Source organism: Chiroxiphia lanceolata, chromosome 5 (genome assembly GCF_009829145.1).
Source record: "Chiroxiphia lanceolata isolate bChiLan1 chromosome 5, bChiLan1.pri, whole genome shotgun sequence".
In the NCBI taxonomy this organism is placed as follows: Eukaryota; Metazoa; Chordata; class Aves; order Passeriformes; family Pipridae; genus Chiroxiphia; species Chiroxiphia lanceolata.
Window position 1 is genome coordinate 65,662,845 of NC_045641.1, and position 22,812 is coordinate 65,685,656.

Consider the following 22,812-nt stretch of genomic DNA (forward strand, 5'->3'; position numbering starts at 1 on the left):
TTTATTTATACATTGCCTCACAGAAGGATGTTAACCTTCAGATATAAACCAGAGGAAGCAAATGTATAAATCTGCTGTATTTAAACTATTAAGAATTTATACATGAGGATGCTTCAATAGCAGCATATACTGGCAACTGATTGCCAATAAATATTTAGTAAGCTGCTTACACCTTGTGAAAATCCAGGGTCTAATCAAATCATGAGGAGGTAGAAAGAACACGCTGACAGCATTTCTTCAGGACACAAATTGTTCTGTGGTGTAAAAGTGCAATTTTCTCTGAAATTATTGTCTCCAAGTGATTGTAAAAGACTGTGCACTATCAAATGGCATCTTGTTTTACACCTGTGGCATTAACTTCTTGTAACTCAACCTGCAGAGAACCTGTACTTACGTTAAACACCTCTGCTTTTAGGCACTTAAAAATATCTAAATATACTCTAGACTGAAAATACTCAATGCTGTTATTGTGTTACTTTGACTTCTTAGATGAGGGTGTTTGCTTTCCCTCCTTCTTCTTGTAGAGACAGAACTCACAAAGCTGCACACCTCATTCTTGAACTAAAACTAAGAAACAAAAGGATGAGCAAAACTTCATCAGCCCTTTGTCTCATTCGCCTCATCAACAATAATCCACACGAAGTTTTAAAGAAAAGCTGCCAATACTTTGCATTTTCAGAAAATGCCATCAACTTTGGATACATTTCTGGGTCACATACCCTCTGGAGAAATACATTACAGCAGTCAGTTCCCAACTGAGTTAGAGATGATTTCTGCCTTAAGGCAAAAGTCTACAGCCAGCATTGCATTTGTCTCCAGAGGCAGGAAGACAAGAAATTGCTCAAGCAGCTGTCATTTTTCTTCCTGTGCAACACTTGATCGAGAAAGCAGATCATTCAAATACTACAGTCCAGTCTTTAACAATCCCTACTAATATTTACTACTTCCATTTTTTTTATTGCCATAGATTCATTCAAGAATTCTGCAGGAAGTTCTTATTACAACTACAACACCTTAACAGGTAATTTGAAGCTTTAATTACAAAGCTTTGATTTGAAACCTGTAAGTCGATAATGTTCATCAAGTACTAATAAAATGACAACCTGAAAAACTACTTCTGCATATATTGGGGGGGGGGGGGAACTGAATTAAGATGCATTAAATCAGCCACCTAACAAAATCAATACGGAGAAACAAGCCTAGATGCAACTCAGGAACCTCTAAAAGTGAAAATTCTGAAGTGATCAGTCTTAGACATGTATTTTGTTTGAGTCACACAGTCAACAAATCACAATATTCCTTTAGGAACCTGCAACTGTTTCAAGCAGGTGTCTCTCTCATTACATCTAAGATGTAAAAAGTGAGCCCATAACCCTTCACTGACCAGCCTTCCCTTCTTGAACCTTCTCGTTTACACAGATTGTTAGAGTGAAAGGGAAAGCCTTTTAAAAACAGATTCTGAAAAGAACAGAAACAGTTTGCTAATTTCTTTGGTTGTTAAATGAAAATTAGAGGAATTCTTGAAGTCTATGCTTCTAAGATGTGTTTCACAATATAATTTGCTCATATATATTTTATGAATACCCAAGCATTCCCCCTTCAAAAAAAAAAAAAAGAAATTCAAAAGAGAAGTTAATAGTGACTCAGGAAATAAACTTTTCAGAACTCTAGGTGACACTATCTTTCCAGGACAGGCTTCTCTGCATTCAAGGCAGAAACATGACCACTGCTTCATAAGTTTCAGTTCCTTAAGACACAGGTGAGGTATTAAGATAAGAATAAATCCCAATCATGTGATAAAGAGTATCACTTAAGACCACTAGTAAGTGCATCCATTGTTGCAGTACCACTTGAATACTTGGTAACTGTGTTTCTTCACAGGAAGAGAAAGATGAATACAGTTAAGTGTTCTGCCACAGAAAAATTCTGGCAAAGTAACACTGTGGACAGTATGAGATTTAACAGGTGCATAAAAAAGGTATCTTGTGCTACTCTCCAAAGCTGTAAGATGGACTCTGCACCACAGGTAACAAGTTTTTTCTTCAGCTGCTGACATACCAGCAGAAAAAAATCTAAATCTTTTTTACATCTCTAAGATGCAGGTGTCATAGTAACAGTTTAAAATCAGTTTGGTACTGGAGAGTTGCATCCAAAGCAACTGTAAAACAAAGTAAAATATTTTAACAATTGCCTAGTCTTTCCTAACCATTCCTGTACATTAGAACCTCTATATAAATGTGACATTGTTATTAGTCTAATACTAGGACAACTCAAGAATCAAACATCTAGATCTACATGGACTAGAAAAGGCACTGAGTAAGTGATTATTACTTGCTATAGGTAACAGTTCTCACTTTAAATGACAAATTACACCTCTCAGCACATTGGTTCATATAAAATTAATGAACATCAACTGTGTGGAGACAGATTAAAAAAAACATAGCAAGTCAATTCTGCCCAAAATTAGATCTTAGTTATGCTCATAAAACTGTCATTAACATAATGAAATGTTGTGCTCAAAAAAGAGTTTATATAACATGCATTTATCTCTAATTTATATGAATCTGCAATCTCTGTCTGCAATACTGAACTTCAGATCTCATCAACACTAAACAGAACATTTTCCAACAGTAATAGTCAGTAAACAGAGAGTGACTCTGAAATGAAAAGCTTTTTCAACTGTGAACTCCAACTGTTTCTCACGGGAAACCGATCTTTTCTCCTGAACATGAAGATATTTACCCTGAAAAGGAACACAAACAGAATCTGGAACTGTTTTCTTCTCACCACAAGGAATGCCAATCCTACCAGATCCACATATGCAGAGAAAACACCACATTGGAGAGGAACTTCCAATCCCAGGCGAAACTTTCAAGAGCCTCTGCGAAATACTTACGTAGTGATCGTCGTCTCTTGTTCTTTAATTTCCTTCTTTTATTCATTCCAGCTTTAGATGGAGATTCCTCTTTGGCCTTTGGCTGGCTGGCAACTTTCGAAGAGTTCTGCTGGCTGAAGTGTGTGGGCACATGACGGGCAAGTCCTCCCTGAGATGCAAAGCTGGCATTGCACCCACCAACTACACACTAGTGAGAAAACAGCAGAAAACTGCATCAGGTGCTTGTGCACAGGAGTTTGACAGATCTCTGTTTGACTTTTCTGGCTCAATTTCCAACATATCAAAGGGAAGATAAGTTCTTACTGACCATGCAATTCTTAAAACCAGAAACAAACGTATTCTGAAGCAAATTTGTTTGAAGTTTTTAACTCCCAATAATTATTCCGTGGCATAATATTTTTCCATGCTATATCATATTCTGAAATATTGTATAGCATAAAACCAATCTCAAACAATGCACTGGCAAAATCTTTGTACAGAAAATAAATGCTTCTGAAGACCTTCGCTTTTCATAAGCCAGCATTCCCTTATCTTTCAAAATACTGCACTGTTATTCTGTTTCTCAACACCTCTCCAATTTTCTGCATTTGAACATCCTCCTTTCTTGTGACAAGGCAGAAGTAAAAAAAAAAAACATCCCTACCCACATTAAATTGGAAACAGCTCAACGCTCTTTGTAAATGCTACACAAAGTCAGTGAGCAGCTGGTTTACACTTCTGTCTAAAACTTTAACTTCAGAGATTGAAAGTAGTATTAACAATTATTTATAAATTTATTTTGGGATTCTATTATTACTTCAGAAGCATTTAAGAAAGTTCTTATTTAAAGAGAATGTCCTCTCTTTCTCAAACAGAAAAATAAGGAAAGATCCACCAATAATTAAGCAAAAACACAGAAACTAGAAAATAGTTGCAACTAAGCTAGTACTGGCTACAATAATTAATGGCATTTTTGTAAGGATTTAGTTTATATTTACAATTATTTCATTTGCAAAATAAGTATTCAAATTATACCGCTGGAGAGGGAGGGACAACCCTTTTCTTCTTGTGCTCTGAGCTTACAAGTGTAATAGCAAAGTGATTTTAAGACACACATTCCATCACTGGCTGCCATTAATTGTGTATCCATATGACTGATTTTTCTTCTGATCCAAACAACAGCAGTGGGGCAAATGACTTGATCAGCCACTAGCAAAAAACCTATCACCACTCTAAACCATTGGAAAGTTCTCCTTCTTCCCCATCTGTTCTGCTCCTTCCCTCCCTTCCCTTTCTCAGCTCTTTCGCCTGTGTCTCTCTTCTCTAGCACTTCCCTGCACAGCAAACTGATGAGGCAGCTCCAACAGGAATTTGGGAATAAGTTATGCTGCAAATATGAACATACACAGTGCTAAGTCATCTCTGAAGACTAAGGACGAATCTGCAAGATTACAGTAACCTGCACATTTGATTGAGAAGACAAGAAAATGGCTGTAAAACTCCACATGTCCCGTTTTTTGTCCCTAAAACCCCACTGTGGTGGTTTCCAACAAAATTCTGGCTGCAGAATTGAAAAGTCTGTTTCTGCCTCAACCTAGGAAATGGTTCTCCATGATAATCATAAAATACAGTGTTCATGAAAAGAAAGAACTGTACTGTCCCCAAAAACTTAATACTTGCTACAGGACTAAAAATATGAACATAGATTGCAAGACAGTAAAGGACTTTTTTTTAAAGGGAAAAATACTTAGAGGGAAAGTTTTCTATACCTTTTTACCTTGCCCTATAATTTCCCATGATCAAATAACACTAATATTGTCTACTTATATTGTAGTGACTTACAATGTAAGAAATCCCAGCACATCTGTGAAATTCAGAACACTCCGGAGCCTGATCTCATTTACACTACAGTAACCTCAACACAATTTTCATCACTTCAAATTAATGCTGAAGATTCAAATTTACACTTACAGAATCATAGGATGGTTTGGGTTGGAAGGGACCCAACCCCTCTTCTGTGGGTAAGGACATCATCTACTAGATTAGGTTGCTAAACTCCATCCAACCTGACCTTGAACCTGAACCACTCAGTTGTATTAAAGGTGACTGAACTCACAATCAACAGATACATGTAAAATGCATGCGTGCATTAGTTCAAGAAATCTTTTGTTCTCTAGTTTTTATGTCCCTGAAATAGCTGTTCTGCCCATAAAAGTAGCTTCATGAAACTAAACTCAGCCACTAAATCTAAATTTAGGATTAACTTTCACTGATGTGCTCCTGCCTTCAGATTCCAGCTCTTTCTGATCATACAAATATTTTCAGAAAAAAAGAAAAATTAGGTCAAAAAAACCCCATACCCTGAAGTTCAGTCACACTGAGATATTAAAATATCAGCTTTACCAATGCCTGCTATAGGTCAAAAATAACCTAAAGTCCTGGTACAGTGCATGCATTACTATACTCCATGTTTATTAAAGTACAGCATCAAAAGGTAGCACCTTCTGGAAAAAAGCACAAGCTTTGTGTCAGGTCCATTTCTAAAACTTTTTAAAACACAATTGAACTTCTTGCCAGATGGGAAACATTGTTTTATAACAAACTGCAGTTTGACTCATGATATCATAACTTGCCTTTTTTCTAGTCGTGTACAAAGAAAATAATCACAGATACTCTACATGGGTTATCTCCAGAAGCTACCACTTACTCTTCTTGTTCTACCCAAATTTTACTTCCAAAATACCCAAACCAACATCCTTAAATCCTCAATATCTGCAACTTGCAGTTAGGAATTATCTTTTTCCAGACAGCCTATTAATAGTCTACAACTACAATACAAATATTTGCAGAAATGATTACATACAGATACAGCGTACTTTGAGACTACCTGACCATGTCATCAAATAATCAACAGCTGACAGATCAAAGATGACACAGAATGCCTTTGCAGTAGACAGGAAATAGTAGAAGAGGAGAAAAAAAAAAATCTTACCTGCTTTTTTCTTTTTTTTTCTCTAAAATAATATATCCAGCAATCCGTTACTAATGGGTAAAGTCTCTTCTCTCCAAAGATAAAGGAGCAGTTCAGGCTGTCACTTCAGGATCTCTGGACGGTAAGTCACACCAAATCAGCTTCCCACCAGATAATTATACAGCTCTAGAGGGCTTCTAATAAATCAAACTCAACTATTATGCACAACTTTAAACCAAATCTTTTCATTTTTCCCCCAAAACCTAAATTTCAAAATTTCACAGTCGATTTGAAATACGACAGATTGGGTCCGGATTGGTGGATATGTTACTTCAAGAGAAAATAAGTAAACACGTAAGAAGTTTAATTTCTCCAGTGTACCCATACCCACCATTATTAATGGGCAGTAATGACCAGGGACTTTAACAAACAGGATGTAAAAATGTCTAGCAATACAGGATTTTGTTCTAAATTCAAAATAACCAAATCTCCTACTTGGACCATTCAATGTGTAATTTTTCTAGTAAATCTAACAGTAATAGTTTAGACATCTGGATAAACTTTCTTATTGTCTCAACATCTGAGTGTTCAGGCAAAATGCCTTTACATTTTATATCTGCATCTGCAATGCTCTAATGGATGGAAGATATTCTGTCAAGAGAGTGACAGACATGAATCTCCAGTGAGGACTGAAGATGCTTGGCTGTGTTTTCTACATTTCAACAACTGTTGCTCTATGAAGTCATATCAAACACAGTCACCCCTTAATGAATTCCAGAAGTTACAGGTGGCAGAATGAGCACCAAACTTCATTTTTATTATCACTTTCTTCCCCCCTTTTAAGCAAAGGATGAAAGCCTCCAATGAACCTGTGCTCTGCCATTCAGTGTCACTGAGAGCAATCACCCCACGTGAGCAAACCTTGCATGACTGCTCTTAAACATGAAGAGAGAGCATATCCACTGGAATCCATATGTGAAAGCAGCTGGCAGCTTACCCACATGCAGCCTTAAAGAATCACAAACACATTTAGGTTGGGAAAGACCCTTAAGGTCATCAAGTCCAACCATAATGCTAACCAACATGTAATTATTTTGCATAAAATCTCCACTGTTTTGTGCTCATCTCCCATTTGTCTTTTCACTGTGCCTAACACCTTGTATTTGGTCACCTAGGCTATGTTTTTAAGGGTTTATTTGATGTGTCTTAAAGTAACTTTCAATATTGAGTAATACTTCCATAAAGTGTTTTTTCCCCTGAGTCCCAAAAACCATGCTGGAAAATGCAGGTTGTCACAACTCCTTAAGTATTCAAATACTTATTATTTGTAACAGCGAAGTTTAGGACAAATAAGAGAAAATTTCTTCATTCACTGTTTCTCTATTTGCCAAAGACAGTCACTGGCATCAGTTTTCCAACTCAGATTATTCCTGTAATCCACCTGTCACCCTCAACAGGACCACATGCTGATGATACTCCACAACATTCCACCAGCTTCTAAAAAGCCACAAAAAATTATGTAATAAGAGGTCTAAAAAAGAATAATGTTGAGGTTTTCCTCTCTCAACTCTGCTTGTAAAACCATAAACAAAAATGAACATACTGGAGGTCTCTGGAGGGAATACTCACATTAAATTAATGTCTATAATGACAAAAAAAATATTAAAAAGAAAAAAAAAAAAAGCTGGCTAAAATCACACTGTAATAAGCAAAGAGAAAATTTCCAGCAGTACAAGACCAATGAAGCTCAGGTATTTAGAGGAGCAGCATAACTTTAAAAATACTTAACAGTGGCCCAAAGAAGGCTGGTAAGTTCTCAATCAGAAACACATTCTGTGAGACGAGTTTGCTTGTTTGTTGCTCTTCACAAGAAAAACAAATCTAGGAAGTGGTTCTTAACAAAATTAGGATTAAAAAGTACATGCTTTGCAGAAATCACATTTGACTACATCCTGAGAGCTAACTGCAATGTTAAGTCTCTCTCATTTAATGGACACTTTTTCTTTTATGGAAGGACTGATAGGTGCCCCAGGAAAAAAACTTTATCAGTAACAAAACTTAGTGATGATGGTCTTAAAAAAACAGGCAAAAAGCCCATCCACTTGTTCTACATGAAACCTAAGACCATCAGCATTAAAAACTTAGAAAAAAATCGGAGAGAATAAACAGAAAAGCAATATGGCAGCTAAAGGGGGACATGAGGTCCTAAATTCTGCCTAAAGATCCAGGGTACCTTTATTTTCTTTTCCCTTTAGTTCAGCAGATGACTCAGAGATGAGCTGGACATACACTGCTAGGATACTGCCCCACATAAAAATGGAGCTAGAATAACAAAGGTCTCAAATTTTACCTTTTCTGTGACATAGGTACTGCAAACCTGATGCTGAGGGGGATTCACTAAACCACAGAAACAGAAAAAACCAGGATAAATTTATGAAAATATGAAACCTTTTTCCTTTGCAATTTAGAAGTGGGTTTATTTCTGTGACAAATGAACTACACAGTCACCAGGTTTATAGGAATGTGTGGCAAGGGCACATAAAGCCACAAGGGCATTTTAAGATGAAAGCACTGCAGCTTGTTTACAGCTGAATAGAGTCAAAGGACAACACCATGTGGATCACAAAATTAGATAATTAAACCCAAAGTGTGCAACTACACAAAATGAGTCCACTTGCAAGCAAAGGAGTGACAGGACAGGGATATATCCTTCAACAGATTAGTTCTACTGCCAAGGAGAGTGTTACGTCTCAGACAGTTCCCAATTGCTTTTCAACTTAAGAAAATACTTTTGTCTCTTATTTTCACTAGAAATATGAGAATATATCAACCTGCCATATATTTATTATTTTCTTCTGGTCATTACATGATTATAGAGTACTTTTACCTTTACAAAATTAAATTTTCCATGCTTTTAGTTGTCACTTTCCTAGCTAATATTCTTTGCTTTTCTTTAAAACGTCCTGAACATCAGGTCTTCAGATAACAGCATCAAACTGTACTATCACCATCACTGCCTTTTACAGCTTTCCTCAAAAATCCCAACATTCATTTATTTATTTTTTTAAAATCAAACACTGAACAACTAGGTATTTTCTCCAAGTTTTCTAAAATGACACAGTATTTCCTTTTTATGCCAGGACTCAAGTACATTCTAATGAGGCAACTGAAATTTCATTTGCAATTTAGGTTTTGGGAGATATTTTGTCTGCAATAATCATCAAGAACAAGAGGTCCTTAAACCAACTATTACTTGAAAAAATTTGGCTTCCCCTAAAAAGGTGAGCAATTAAGATTTGTGAGAACAGCTAAATGCAAACGGAAACATTTGCTCCATTTTTGATTGACTGCCACAAAACCATAAATAAAGGCTGTTCTTGGACTGATCAAGATTAATATCCAACACTTTGAGTGTTTTTTTTGTATCAGAGAGTAGATTTCAAAAGATAGTAAAAGAAAGAAGCAAGTGAGGAAAGGGGGCTTGTTAATTAATAGGTTGCCATCACAGACACTTACGTACTTGGCTACCTCATGTGAGCCCTGAAGCCCGTACTCGGCATAAGTGACAGGGGAACAAAAGATGTTACAAAATTCTACTGAGACCACAATTATCCTCCATTCAAAGCTCCCAGGAACAGATTGAGAAATACAGGGATAAAAAAGAGGGACTCAAGACAACAGTAGGAAAAAAACCGGCTGAAGTGACACACATTGAGCCACGATGATTAACTGCTGTAACTGCTGCAATCCTCGCCTGTTCTGTTCTCTCCCGACTATGACCAGAAAGCACAGAAAATCAGCTGGTGAAACAACAGATACTATTAGAAGTAATTACTGTAAATTTTAGGGCTCTAGCTGCAACCAGCCTACTCAAAAACTAGGATACCAAGTTTGCCAGGTAACCCTGACAGAAAGAGTATTCCTGGTGTTTCTGAGCTACGCCCACTTCTTCAATCCAACATCTCTAAAACTGAGTTTCTTTGATCTAGACCAAATAACAATACAAATTAACCTATCAAATGGCTTTCATTCAAGACCAAAGCTTGCCATTACACTTTAAGGTATCTAAAATATTTAATCCCAAAAATGAGAAAACCTGAGGTTTCCCCGGTAACTAACTGGTGGTTGCTTTTTTCTTTTTTTTTTATTCCAGGATTAGCATTTAAGATTAAGATTAGTTCCTGTAACAGCCACATCTGCAAACTTTCAGGGGTCTAAGATCCTTGTGCTATGCTTCCAAGAGCATGCCAATCTCACTCCTTTGAACAAAGGGTATAACCACCTCAAAACCAATTTTCCTATTCACTCTCTGGGTCAGAAATTTTCAGACTCAGCTATGTAGTTCAGCATGGAAAAAAAGTCTAACCTTTGTTAAATAAAAACCTTTTTCATGTGCAATGAAATGCACTATTTTCACTTTCTAGGTTTTGAGTTTAGTTTTGTTTTCTGTCATAACTACCGTTAAAAGCCATATAGAACAAGTAACTTCTGGAAGACACCACTGTAACAGAAAAGTATTTTTAGTAATAAAGCTGCCTTAAAATAGAATTTTAAAAAACGCAGAAGATATTACCTGAGAGAAAAGAGAGGAAAGGAAGCGGAGAAACAACAACTAAAAGTTCATGGACTGGGGGTGGGGGAGAAGAAGGCAAAAAAATGCTACCTAAACTTTAAAAAAAAACAAACCTAGTTCATTTTCATATCCTACATGGAAGGAGAACTTCAGTCTGAAGTAGTGTGGGTGGGACTTACCATCAAGTGATCCAGGATTGACAGCTATGAACTGCCCCAACTGTATCCATAAGAGGATGAAGCAACTCATTAATAACGGATTGGTGGATATGGGAATGATAAACACTACTATACCTAGAATTGCAGGTACAGGTTAGGGGGAGAAAGAAAGAGAAAGTTAGAAAATACTATGCAGGAAATACAGTCAGCTCAACGGCCCTGCATTCCTGACTTCCTTATTATTTTCAGAGAAGTTCGCCATAAATAATCACTGACAGCGTTTCAACTGAATTTAACAAAACCAGCTCTTACTCAAGCACAGAATGGGCACCAGCAGCCATGATCCAAAGTTTACTGTGGAAGTGTAAAATATGATACAAAACATCTCAGAGTGTCAGCAGCTCAACTGAAAAATGCACAAACCCCCTGAACTTAAGCACTATTTAGTTTTACACTTCCTTGCCATTTAGAGATTAAAAGAAACAGGGATAGAGAAGCAATAACAGCATCTTCACCTGTTTCCAGGAAAGAACGAGACCTTTGGGCACTACTATTGCAAAGATGAAGGCTCAGCTCATTGGATGCTTTTTAAGAAATCCTCCTGTGATGGTATTTTTCAATTGACACATTGCATCAGGAAAATTAAATGGAATTTCTCTTAAAACAAGAGATGTTGTATCTCACAGTGAACCTTACCTTGAAAGGTTTGTCCCCACTGTGTGTCAGCATATGCCTCTGCAACCAGCTTTGACTTGTTGAAGGTGTATTATATACTTTGCAACCTTTCCACAAGCAAACAAACACCTAATAGAGTAAAAATGTGGTAAGTTTAGGAAAGTCAAACAAAATAGTAAATAAAAAGACAGATTAGCAAAAAAGCCTGGTTTTTTTCGCCATATTTCACAATACATCCATCAAAGGATTTTGAGCAATAACCATTTCTTTTCAACATACTTCTCATATCTCACCAGAGAAAAATAATTACAACCACAAGTATTCCACAAAAGCAGGTCACTGGAATAAAATATCAAAACACAGATGCTCCTGCAGATAAACACAACTGAAGCCACAGGATCCACTGCGAAGAGTTTGTGTTTGCATTCAGTCTCTGTATCCACCAGATACTGAGTCAGAACATTTTTAAATGAAAAGTCTACATTTTTTGGGTAGTAGATACAGAAATAAAATTATTTACTCTTATAAACAACTAATAATTTCATTCTTTAAGCATGAAAACATAAAAACTCTTAATTGCAATACAGTTGTTTGTATACCAGAGTTGAGTTTTGTATTATGGAATACCTCTAGTTAGGACCTTATATTCAATTCCTGATGAACAAAGTTACCATTTTTCATAGGATTCAAAATGCATGGGTGTTTTGTGATTCCAATGTACAGACCAGTCACATGCACAATAGTGCATTAATAGGAGCAGAACTTACTCATGCTGCTTTTCTCTCTCCTCTCATTGTGTTTATCTATAACTGAGGGAATAAAAAAGCTCAGTGAACTTGCCTTTCATTAGAATTTCCTCAACAGGTCTGTGTGTGAAGGGAGGTAAAGCCCTAATTTGTCACAGCAAAATACAGTCCCCAGAAACAGCACTGTCCACAATACAGGTTTTCAGAACTGCAGGAAACTAATTGGATTTGAGTTTCTTGTTCTCATTTGGAGAATAAAAACCTTCAATCTTCAAAAGATTGTATTTTCAAAACAAAAGAGCAGCCACAGGAGTGCTACATACTTGCTGTATAATAGATAGATGGCCCAGCTTTACTAATACAAAGCTGGAAAACCCTGAATGTCTGTATGGTTGAGCCAGACCTACTGACACAAGGCCCAGCCCCCTAAAGCTTTGATGGCTGCCACTCCTCAGTTCTGAGATTCCCCCAAAGCAACAGAATTGGAATTTCCAAGGTCCCTGCCTCTGCAACAGCTCCAGAACTGTCCCAATAATTCCACCAGCAACTGCAGGGCACTTGGTAAAGGTGTGAAGTTACAGACTGTGGAAATGCAATCCCTCCAAAATACAGGGACTTGGTTTTACAACCACCCACCAGAAGTCCAGACAAGGCTTACTGGAAACTCCTGTCAAAAGGCTGAATCCAGCCTTTTTTTTGGGGGGAAAAAAAAAAATCTTTTGGAAGTAAAACTATTCTGTCAAAAAGTTTTCTGGGCTTTTCATGGATGAACCTAATTTGGACTGGAGCCATTATCTCAGTATTAGCTCAAAAATATACATTTTACCATTCAAAGATGTTTATCACATTCCTTTCTGTTCTCAAATTCCTAATCCTCCCCTTTTCTTTAAATTTACAGTCACTGTAGTTAATACCTGAAATCCAACCAAAGCCACAAGAACACAATTTCTAACACACTTAAACACCTCACCGGCAGGTGGCAGACAAATCCCTGAAAAGAAACCACCAGGATCCATCCCTCTTCCACAGCACCCAGTTGGAACTTTTCAAAAAATAAACCATCTCCAGTAGGAGGATTAAAAAGTGTGAACCGAATGCAACAGATATTAGACACTTCCTGCTTCCAACAGCCAACTCTTTCAAAAAGACAAATACTGGCTAATCTTTTCTATACAAAATTACCCACAAACCTTGTTACATGGAATGTGACCAGAAACACAATGCACACAAAAAAATCCCTCAAAAAAAAAAAAAAAAATCAAACCAAAACCTGCAAAATCTTCCAGTCCCTTTTCAAGAAATGTAAAGGGGTCTTGGATGGGAAAACAAAGGTTCCCAGAGATGCAGTTACATGAAAGCCCACAGGATACCAATACATCTCATCCATTTAATGGTTTCATCCGAAATTCACGTAAGGTTTTTATAAACCTACGAACAGAACTCAGACATCATCTCACGAGTGGCTAAAAAGCCGATTCTGCTTAGAGCTTGGGCTGAAAAAAAGCCATCAAATATGAAGCTGAAAAGTTCAAACGTATCAAAAATCATTAGCTGAATACAACCAGAGTCCTGGCTGTCAGTGACACTTTTACATGTAAATTATTTAAAGTAATGCAAATTAGCATTTTATTTAAGTTTCTTATTCATTCAAAAGTGGTGTAACAGCCTAACGTTTTCCTTCTGGAGAAGTGACAGGACAAAAAGTCAAAAGACAATGACTATCCTAGTTTAAGAACTAATATTGTCTCCCTCAAAAATTGAAGAGCTGCCACATACAGCACTTAAAGCAGGCAGATTGCTTGTGTTTGATGTAAAGGTAGTTTACATGATATATTCCAGGCATCAAAGGTAATTTGGGAGGCTGGGGAGGGGCAGGTAGTTAAGCACACAGTTGAAATTAAATTACTCTACTGGAAGATGTTTTGAAACATTAAAATTGAGACCAATTATCATTTGACCAGGGATTAGAGTGAAACTTAGATGTTTATATATGCACCTCAATTTAAAAAAAAAAAATTAGATGTAATTATACTGAAGGTTAACTTGCCATCAATATTAGGCACAGGGCTGTTTTGGTAAGACTTTGCACTCTTGAGTCAGTCTTATGTCTTCCCAATTATACATTCTGGATGTGTTTTACCTCTAGTGAGACTCCATTTGTAACAGTAATTAAGATGTGACTTCACCTGAGTTCACAGGCAGCAACACGTACACTAATAGTTTTAAGAAAGTATAAGCACTTAAAGACACACCAGCAGCTTCAGGATGCTGAGAAGTTAACACACTATCAAAAACCTGATAGTCTCAAATAATTTATTCAAAAGAACTTACTATATCCTTAAAGTTAGGCATTCAGTTAAAAACACGAATAACAAATCAAGCAAACTGTGCAAAGGAGAACAGCTGAACGCCAAATACAAAACTGAGCAAGGCCCAACCTTAGTTGCCACCAGTCAGAAAGTGGGATATTGAAACACAGAATTTGCTACCGTCATTCGAGAGCAAAACACCGGCAAATAAGAAAGAGGGAAAAGAAACACCAACCCCTCCTCGCTGCCCATCCACGTGTATGGAGCGAATGTGATCGGCCAGATCCGGGCTGGAGCTGAAGCAGGCGTGGCAGTGATCCCAGCAGCAGTTATAGGCAATGCTTTTGGCAGAGGAGGCAGGAACTCCTTGGCCGTTCATCATAACCGGGGTGGAACGCCCGCTGGAAATTGTGCTGTCTACGTCCATGATAGTGCTGCTTATACTGCAGGACAAAACAAGAACAGAACCGAACCCAAGTTGGTATTTGTTGCACGTTAACAGAACAAATAAAAACTGTAGCTCTTCTGTTTCAGATATATATTTAGACAGGTCAAAAAAAAAAAAACAACTTAACAAACTTACTATTTATTTACAGTTAGGAAACAGCTACTATCACTTGACAGTGTAACTTCTGTACGCTGGGAACAAAAGGGAGGAATGGAAACTTCTCCCCTTCACTGACTTGTCAGAAAATTAGCTCTTAGGTGATTAACAAAGTAATTTTTAAGCTACATTCGTTATATTTATTTCCCAGGAGAGAAGAAAAGGAAAAAGACCAGCATCCCCCACCAGCACTAGATGCTTAAAAAGAACACAAAACTCAAGTTTTACAGGTTTAAGGTACTCCCACATTGTCCCGGTATAGTGTCTTTCACATGCATTGCCTAAACTAATGCTTTTTGTTTCGAGGTTTTTTAAACTTTCCAGAGAAGTCAAGGGCAGCAGAGGGAATCCTTGGCCAGCAGGGGTCATTTTCATCAGCCCTCCAGCTCTCTACCTCGGCAGATACAGAGAAAACATCAAATGATCAGAAAAAGGTTGCAGAGAGTGTGCTCTTTCCACATATATAAGAAAAAAAAGCACGGAGACAAAATGTTCTTCCTCATTAAATAGGTACTGATACACCTTTTTTTTATCTTGGTAACCTGCTCAGTGCCTTTTAGGATCTTTATGTTTTGTCTTCTGCAAAGCCACAGCATTACAGAGCAGCTCATCTTTGGCAGGACCTCAAAAGACCAGGTGGTCAAATCTCCTTAAACAGCAGCAAGTGAGATCAGATTGCTTTGGTCTTGTCCAGTGGAGCTGTTAATGGGTGTTTTCAAAGGCTGGAATTTCTGCTACCTTTCTGAACAATTTTCTCAATGTCTGACTAACCTTGCTGTGCGGGAGGGAGAAAATTTCCCAACATCTCATCAGAATTTCCAGTGTTGTAACTTCTGTCTGTGGCCTCTCATCCTTGGCAGCTGCAGGGTTGAGATGACTCTGCCTCCTCCACTGTTAAACCTCCCTACCAAACCACTGAACACAGCAACAATCCTGCCCTCCTTTATCCTAAAACTCAAGAAACCCACTCTCAGCCTCTCCATGTATTGCATTTGCTTCAGCATCCAAACCACCTTGGAGACTCTCCAGTATGTGAGTAACTGGGATGAGTCCCAGTAATCCACAGTCTTAACAGTGCCAAGTAGAGTTAAGAATCCCTTCCCCTGACCATATACATACACTTTTGCTAATACAGCCCACTATGCAGCAGTAATTTTTGCATAAATGTCTTTAAATATTCTTCTGAGCAAAGCACAAGGAAAAAAAAAATCTAATTACGTTACCTTTAAAAAAAAGAAAATAGTCATCTTCTATTCAGATCTACATAATATTTATGATTTTCTATCATTTACCATATCCCTTTTCTTCCCCAACTCTTGTACATCATTTCTATGTTAAATCATTCTGCTTTTAAGGTGTAGGTGCTGTTCCATATTTTTGACCACCACTGTTTACATATTCAGTATTGTTCTATTACACATTCTGAGATGGATGAAAGAAAAACTACACCTTTATTCAAAATCAGAAGATATAACTGGTACATTTGTTCTTTTGCTCTAGAAGTCTCTACTAGTGACTTCTCAAATTATCTGTATCTTTTTTAATCACTACTGTGCTAGTAGCTTTTTTCTGTGATATATTTTGAAATCACAGATATTTGTCTTTTTTAGATTTTCCCTTCTCACCCACCATGTGGATTCCACTGCATTTTTCAATTAAAAAAAAAAAAAAAAAGTCTTGCCTCAGTGAAAACACCAGATTCTCTTTAGCAATGTTCCCAGTTAAGCTTTAGTTTTAACTACCCTGAGTAATTTGGTTTCATAAGCAAACTCTTATCAGAGGTACCAGCAAGGTAACATTTATGAAAATGCCAAATACCACATCCCAAACACAGACCCCTTAAAAATCTTCTTCCAACCCATTAGCCTCCACCTATTATTAAAACTGACCAATTATTCTTAGGCCTTTGTTTTCCAAGTTAAAAAGAAAGCTTTAGAGACCTTTTCAACAGGCTTTTCACTTTAACAAAGGTATATCAAATACATACTTCCTAAATGTTACACGAACACCACCTGCCTTTTTCCACCTCCCCCCCTCCCAGTTTCAAAAATCACCTAACAATTTAGAAGGCACCATGAAAGAAGTGGGTAGAAGCTTCTACCCATGAAAGTCATGGGCTACTTGCTGTACACATGCACCCATTATTCTTATTTTCTTCCTTTTTCTACACCCTGAACACACACAGTTTTCCATGATTCCTCCCCCCAGGTAGGTGACTCCCTACCCAGGAGTCTTGATTCCTTTTGTGACATACAATCTCCCAGTCTGTGATTAGCAAGTAAAGAAATGGCAGCCAACCATAGATACAGTTTTGGGTGTTTTTTATATTACTGCCTTTCCCAAATACCTTACTTTATATTCAATGGAAGCTTAAAAAAATTCAACTAGCCCTGAGCTGAACCTACCAGCCCCAAGAGCATTAACAGCCACTAACTACAGCTACTGGCAACAGCATTTTAGGATCCCTGCAGGAAATTGTCAGAAGCTTTAAATACAAAACATGTTGCAAGCAATCCCAATTTTTCCACCATGCCAGGCTCACAATAGATGCAACTATGGGACTGATATCTCCTCCTTGCTCAGCTGATGCCTAGGCCAAAAATTATCCCCAAAAATAAAATCTGTAAAACTGCACCGTGAAAGCAAAGTTTACCTACAGGATGATAGAAAAACTGAATAAGTAGTTATTAAACAGTTAATTTTCACACACAGGCACACATCTCTACCCTCAGTTCAAGCTATCCCAATACAGTTCTCTCAAAATCAGCACTTGGAAGTAGGTTTGGGCACACACAAAACAGCACCCAGCCACTTCTGTCACAGACAGTGATGTTACACGGATCAGTGGCCCCAACAGGAAGCTGCTTAGCCAAGGATGGCAAAGTACTGCAGCAGCACTCCTGCAACAGCTGCCTCAGACCAGTTCAGGTGGATGAGTGACCCTGCCTTTCTCACGGCTCAAGGTACCCAAGGGCAGCTTCATAAACACTCTTATCAGTAGGAGTTCAAACTTCCAAGCTGTTTACAGTCAGTAGGAGTTTCCACATCCACAGACAGCATCAGTACGTTTCCCACACACCCCCCAGACTTCCTACTGAGAGGATGAACAGTGCTGGTGACCACAAGGACAGACTGCAAGGGGGGTTCAGCACAGCCCTGGTTTTACAGTCTGGTTTTAAGCAGGGAAGCAGTAAGAGAATGTAAGGCTGAACAAGTTCCAGGAAAAAATCTAGGGTTGGGGGGAGAAGGTGTGTGTGGTTTGTGTGTGGTTTCTCCAGTTCACAGGCATGAAATCTGTTTAATTCCTCTGAGATGAAAAAACCTCAAATTGATAAACCCGTGTGAGAGTTTATTTCACACTGCAAATACAGTGCAACATATCTTGACACAAAATCACAGCACTCTGATTTTACAGCCTAAAAAATGCAAATATTAAGATTTTAGGGTTTCTTTTTTTTTATATTCTGTCCTACCTGTAGAAAATTCCTCTTGTTTTGGGATAAAAATATGTAAAAGTCAACTAATAATACTGACTCAGAAAAAGCTATCCCAATAAGTAGGGTTATTAATGACATGAGAAACCAATAACACTTAGGCTATTAGAACCAAACCCAGCAAACATTTAAACTACTAGAAATAAATCAGCTTTCTAAGTGTTTGCTGAGGGCTAACAGATTAGAGCTGCATAACAGCATCAAAATTTTGTACCAGAGGAACTGGAATTAAAAAAAAGTTGGTTGTAACACTTAAACCAAGTAGTAGCACACGGAATTTCTTGGAAATTGAGGATGAAGTGCTACACTGGACTATGATTCTATAACCTATTCAAGATCTTGTCTAAAAAGGGAGGAAAATAGAATTCAAATACAGTGGTGCAGAAACAGTTCAGTATTTTATTTAAGACAAAATGCCCTCCTTTCTTCTAGTTTGAAGACCTCTGTGTAGGGCATTAAAGAGCACAGATGAATACTGCAGTAACAGGATCTACTAGAGAAACAGCTAAACTGCTTATGAAACAAAATAGCCAGGAGTCACACAAAAACAGACCAGTGTTTTCAGAGGGTTCTCTAGATAGACACTGCCAAAATGTAAGAAACTCACTGCCCTGGCACATTCCTTCTCTAGAAACAACCCGTTAAATAAAAATCTAAAATACATTTTTTGTTTCCTCCTCTGTGCCTCCAGAGCCAGCATATTTCAGGTGATCAGGCACCTCACAGTGCTGAGAACCTAGAATTAATTTCTGTCTGTCTCACTCAGCGAGTTCTGTCCCCCTGAAGAGGCAAAGGCTGCAAAGACAATCTGTGAAACTCGAGTACCTTGCCCAGCTCAAGCGTGTGCAGTTTTCTCTCGTCTCTCATACAGTGAGAAAATATCAGGAAGCTTTTCAGAGAAAAGTTTGCAGTATATATAGCATCAAAGACACTGCCTTGGGAGGTCTCTTGACCTGCCATTTCGAGATGAAGCAGAAAGATAAGTTTTACAGTCAGAGCTGTGGCTGCTGCTGAGTGTCTGAAGACTGAACTGCAACACTGTGCGTGTCAGAGCTGCGATTCACCCACTTCTTTGTTTCTCGTCATTTCAGAAAGGGTGTGAGGGTAGGACACATGGGGTGTGCACATACTCCACCATATTAACTACTCCACTTGAGACTTTTCCTCACTGAAAGCATCGACTTAGCCCAAGAAGGGCTGGACAGAAAACAGTGCCTGTATCTTTCAATCTATGAATGGGGCTTTTCAGTCCAATCTCGGGATGATATAAGAGACAGAAAAATTCCTTTAAAAAGGGAAGGTAGTAATGGAAATTATGTCCTGCTTTCTCATCTGAAATCCACTAAGCCTACAAGTGGGAAAGTAATAATGTGCATCAAAGAGGAGAAAACAAAACACAGTAAGACAAACACAGACATCCTGGGCAAACTACTGGCAAATGAAACAAAGACAAAAAAAACCCTGAACACTGGTAATAAAACAAAGAAATAAACCAAACCGAAACAGATTTTTATCTAAGTAAGTTAAAGCAAGTTTTTCTGCCTTTTTCTAAGCCCTTTTCTGGCAGCCAGGAGATCTGTTTAAATCCTGACGGCCGCTATCAAATCCGAATGACACGAGCAGAACTTAAGCGCTTGTGGCATTCCCCTATTGCCAGTGACAGACAGGTCTGGGTTTGCTCCCAAGCTGTAAGCAGGCTCCAGTTCCATTGTAATGGATCTACAGACCATAGCCTGATGAAGAACGTTAGACATTTGAGTTTCAGAGAGTTCAGCTCAGGGGTCATCCCAAACAATAGAGCATCAAAAACAGTCACTGCTGGAGAGAGCCTGCACACACAATAGCAGTTTTTAAGAAGCACCATTCAAAAGACTGACTAATTACTAAAATTTAAAACTGTTACAGCAAGCACAACATAGTCTTCGAGCTTATGTCGTCCCTGTTTTCATCCTAATGTGAGCACCTGAATCAACTTGAAGTAAAAATCACAGCTCTAGAGGCAAGAACTGACTGCCTTTCTGAAACACCTTCCTAAACCCACACCTCATTTTACCAAGTCTGCAAACACTGGCAGTGTCTGCCAAACGCAGCAAGGTAGAACTGAAAACACAGAATCTTCTCAGAAGGGTCAGACTTTTTTCCCCTCCTTCTACAAATTTTCCCTCTACCACGAGATCAACAGCTTTGAAACGATGCTGACATTTAAAGTGTGTTCACTAAGCAAAACCATGCAAGCTTTAAATAGAGGAATCATTACCTCAGAGGCACTCTTTCAGGTCTTATTTTTACCTGTACTTATTTTACCTGTGGCTAGAAATAACACATCTTCATTATCAAGCTGATTAAGACTTTTTTAGCACCACCTTCATGTTGAAAGACTAGTACCTACACAAGCTACATGTGCATGTGAAGCAAATGTGTCTAGCCAGCTAAATTTAGTTCGAACTCTATTTAAAAAACAACCCCGAAACAAAAAATAACAGCCAGTCGTTTTCACTTTATAGAAAACAGAAGTTTTTCAAGCACTTTAAATTCTGGATTATTTTTTTCCTTTCAGAATCTGAACAAAACTAAGCCACTGCTGGAACTGCATAAATATGGATATTTTCTATAAGGAATAAAAGAAAATCGAAATTATTCCAAATTTAAAATGCACAAATTTTAAACTACATATTTTACCATGTGCACATCTGGGTACTAATTTTTGTGTACAGTCAAATATGAATGAAAATATAACGAGCCTGTGACTTAATGCATTAAATAAAATGGTATTTTGCACATAATTCCTGACACACACTTGGCTCTCTGAGGAGATCATTTTCCTCACTGCTGCAAGTAATCCCTTCTATTGAATTTAATGAATGGAATCACCAAAATTTTTTCTTTCTCTTTTTTTTGTTATCGTTCAGAACAACAGACAGTAAGAGTCTAAAAGGAATATCAACAAAAAACCCCAAAAGAACAGCAACATGATTTCATTTTTATTTTCCATGAATTCCCATTAGCAACTGTCCACTTGAAGCAATAGTAGAGCCAGGCACCGAACACATGCACAAAAGCCCAATCAATTTGCTATTATACTTTTAATGTCTGCTAAACATACTCCCTGTAGACCTTAACTGAAGTAACCTTCCCTCAGGCAAAATTCAGCCCTAACAGATGGGCCTTATACCGTGCCCTTGAGGGTCAACAAGCACCACTTCAGTCTGATCAACAGGAGCTCATTTCAGGGTTACAGCACCTCCACCGACAGTGCCGAGCTCCCAGTCCCCAGATGTTCAGCTCAGGAGGTAACCAAAGGACCCGGCTGAATTCAGCCAACACCAAGGGAAATGATTGTGACCGATCCTGTAAGGAACAACCTCATTTTACAAAGCATCAAATTAAAAAGGAGCAGAAATTTCAGGGAACACGCCTTGCAGGGTGGCTAAAACCAACCACCAACCCCGCTGCACACCACACCACTCCAAGCCTGGAGAACCCTTTCTTCTGAAATACACAACGATAATCCAGTCATAAAACATCAAATCGGCAGATTGTCCCCGAATCCAAACACTACAAACCCCACTGGAAGTAAGTAAACATCTTAGGGATTGAAAACAAACAAATAAACAAACCAACCAAACAAAAATAAATACCCTGCTAGTTTCTTTCCTTTTTAGTGGTCAGTGACCACGTGGAGCTTCAGCTACACTGGTCCAAACCAAACGAGGGAAACTTAGGAAAGAAAACTGAACTGTAACACTCACATCAAACAACCTCAGAATAGCAGGAACACTACAAATGACAGTCACATCTTACAGCAACTTCAAGGGTTTAAGCCTAGAAATCAACAGAAAAGCTTTTTCCACCCGGAAAACTAAAACCCAACTAGGTACTAATCCCAAAAGAAAACAAACAGCACCAAATGCAATCATTCAAATACCAAGTCAAAACAGAAGTGCTGAAAGAAAATAATAATAATAGCAATAATAATAATAATGATGATGATGATGATGACACGCCTCGTGACATCCCCTAGCACTTCATTATTTCATTTCACTAAGAAAATTCTGGAGTGAAAACAAAAACTTCACAAGTTTCCCATTACTCTACTCCTTTCCAAAACAAGGAGTAGAAAAGTGTGGTGTGCAGCTCTGGCCAACGGACAAGTTCCACAAAAACAACAGCCCACTTGTGGTTTTACAGCTTTTTGATGCCACCAAATGAAAAAATTTACAATCACTACTTCTAATGCAATCAATGGTCAAGCAAAGATAAAGCTTGAAAATGATCAAATTATCAGCCCTGAGCTCCCATCATTGACAGGAAGCTCCTCCACCTGTCCCAGGGATTTTATTTCTCTCTCTTATACTATCTCCATCACTTCTAAACATGGGAGCTACAGATACAACAGATTAGTAACAG

At 38.0% G+C, this 22,812-nt stretch overlaps 1 protein-coding gene across 3 annotated transcripts in view; it reads right to left on the reverse strand.

Annotated features, from left to right (window-relative positions):
- The window catches only part of AEBP2 (AE binding protein 2), a 46,134-nt gene that overhangs the window by 12,687 nt on the left and 10,635 nt on the right, over nt 1-22,812 (reverse strand). For all 3 annotated transcript variants that reach the window (XM_032688854.1, XM_032688853.1, XM_032688855.1), the window contains exons 2-4: nt 14,543-14,750; nt 11,274-11,381; nt 2,897-3,083 (exon numbers count right to left, since the gene is read on the reverse strand). In XM_032688854.1, the coding sequence (XP_032544745.1) occupies nt 2,897-3,083; nt 11,274-11,381; nt 14,543-14,750 (503 nt within the window). The remainder of the gene's footprint in view (nt 1-2,896; nt 3,084-11,273; nt 11,382-14,542; nt 14,751-22,812) is intronic.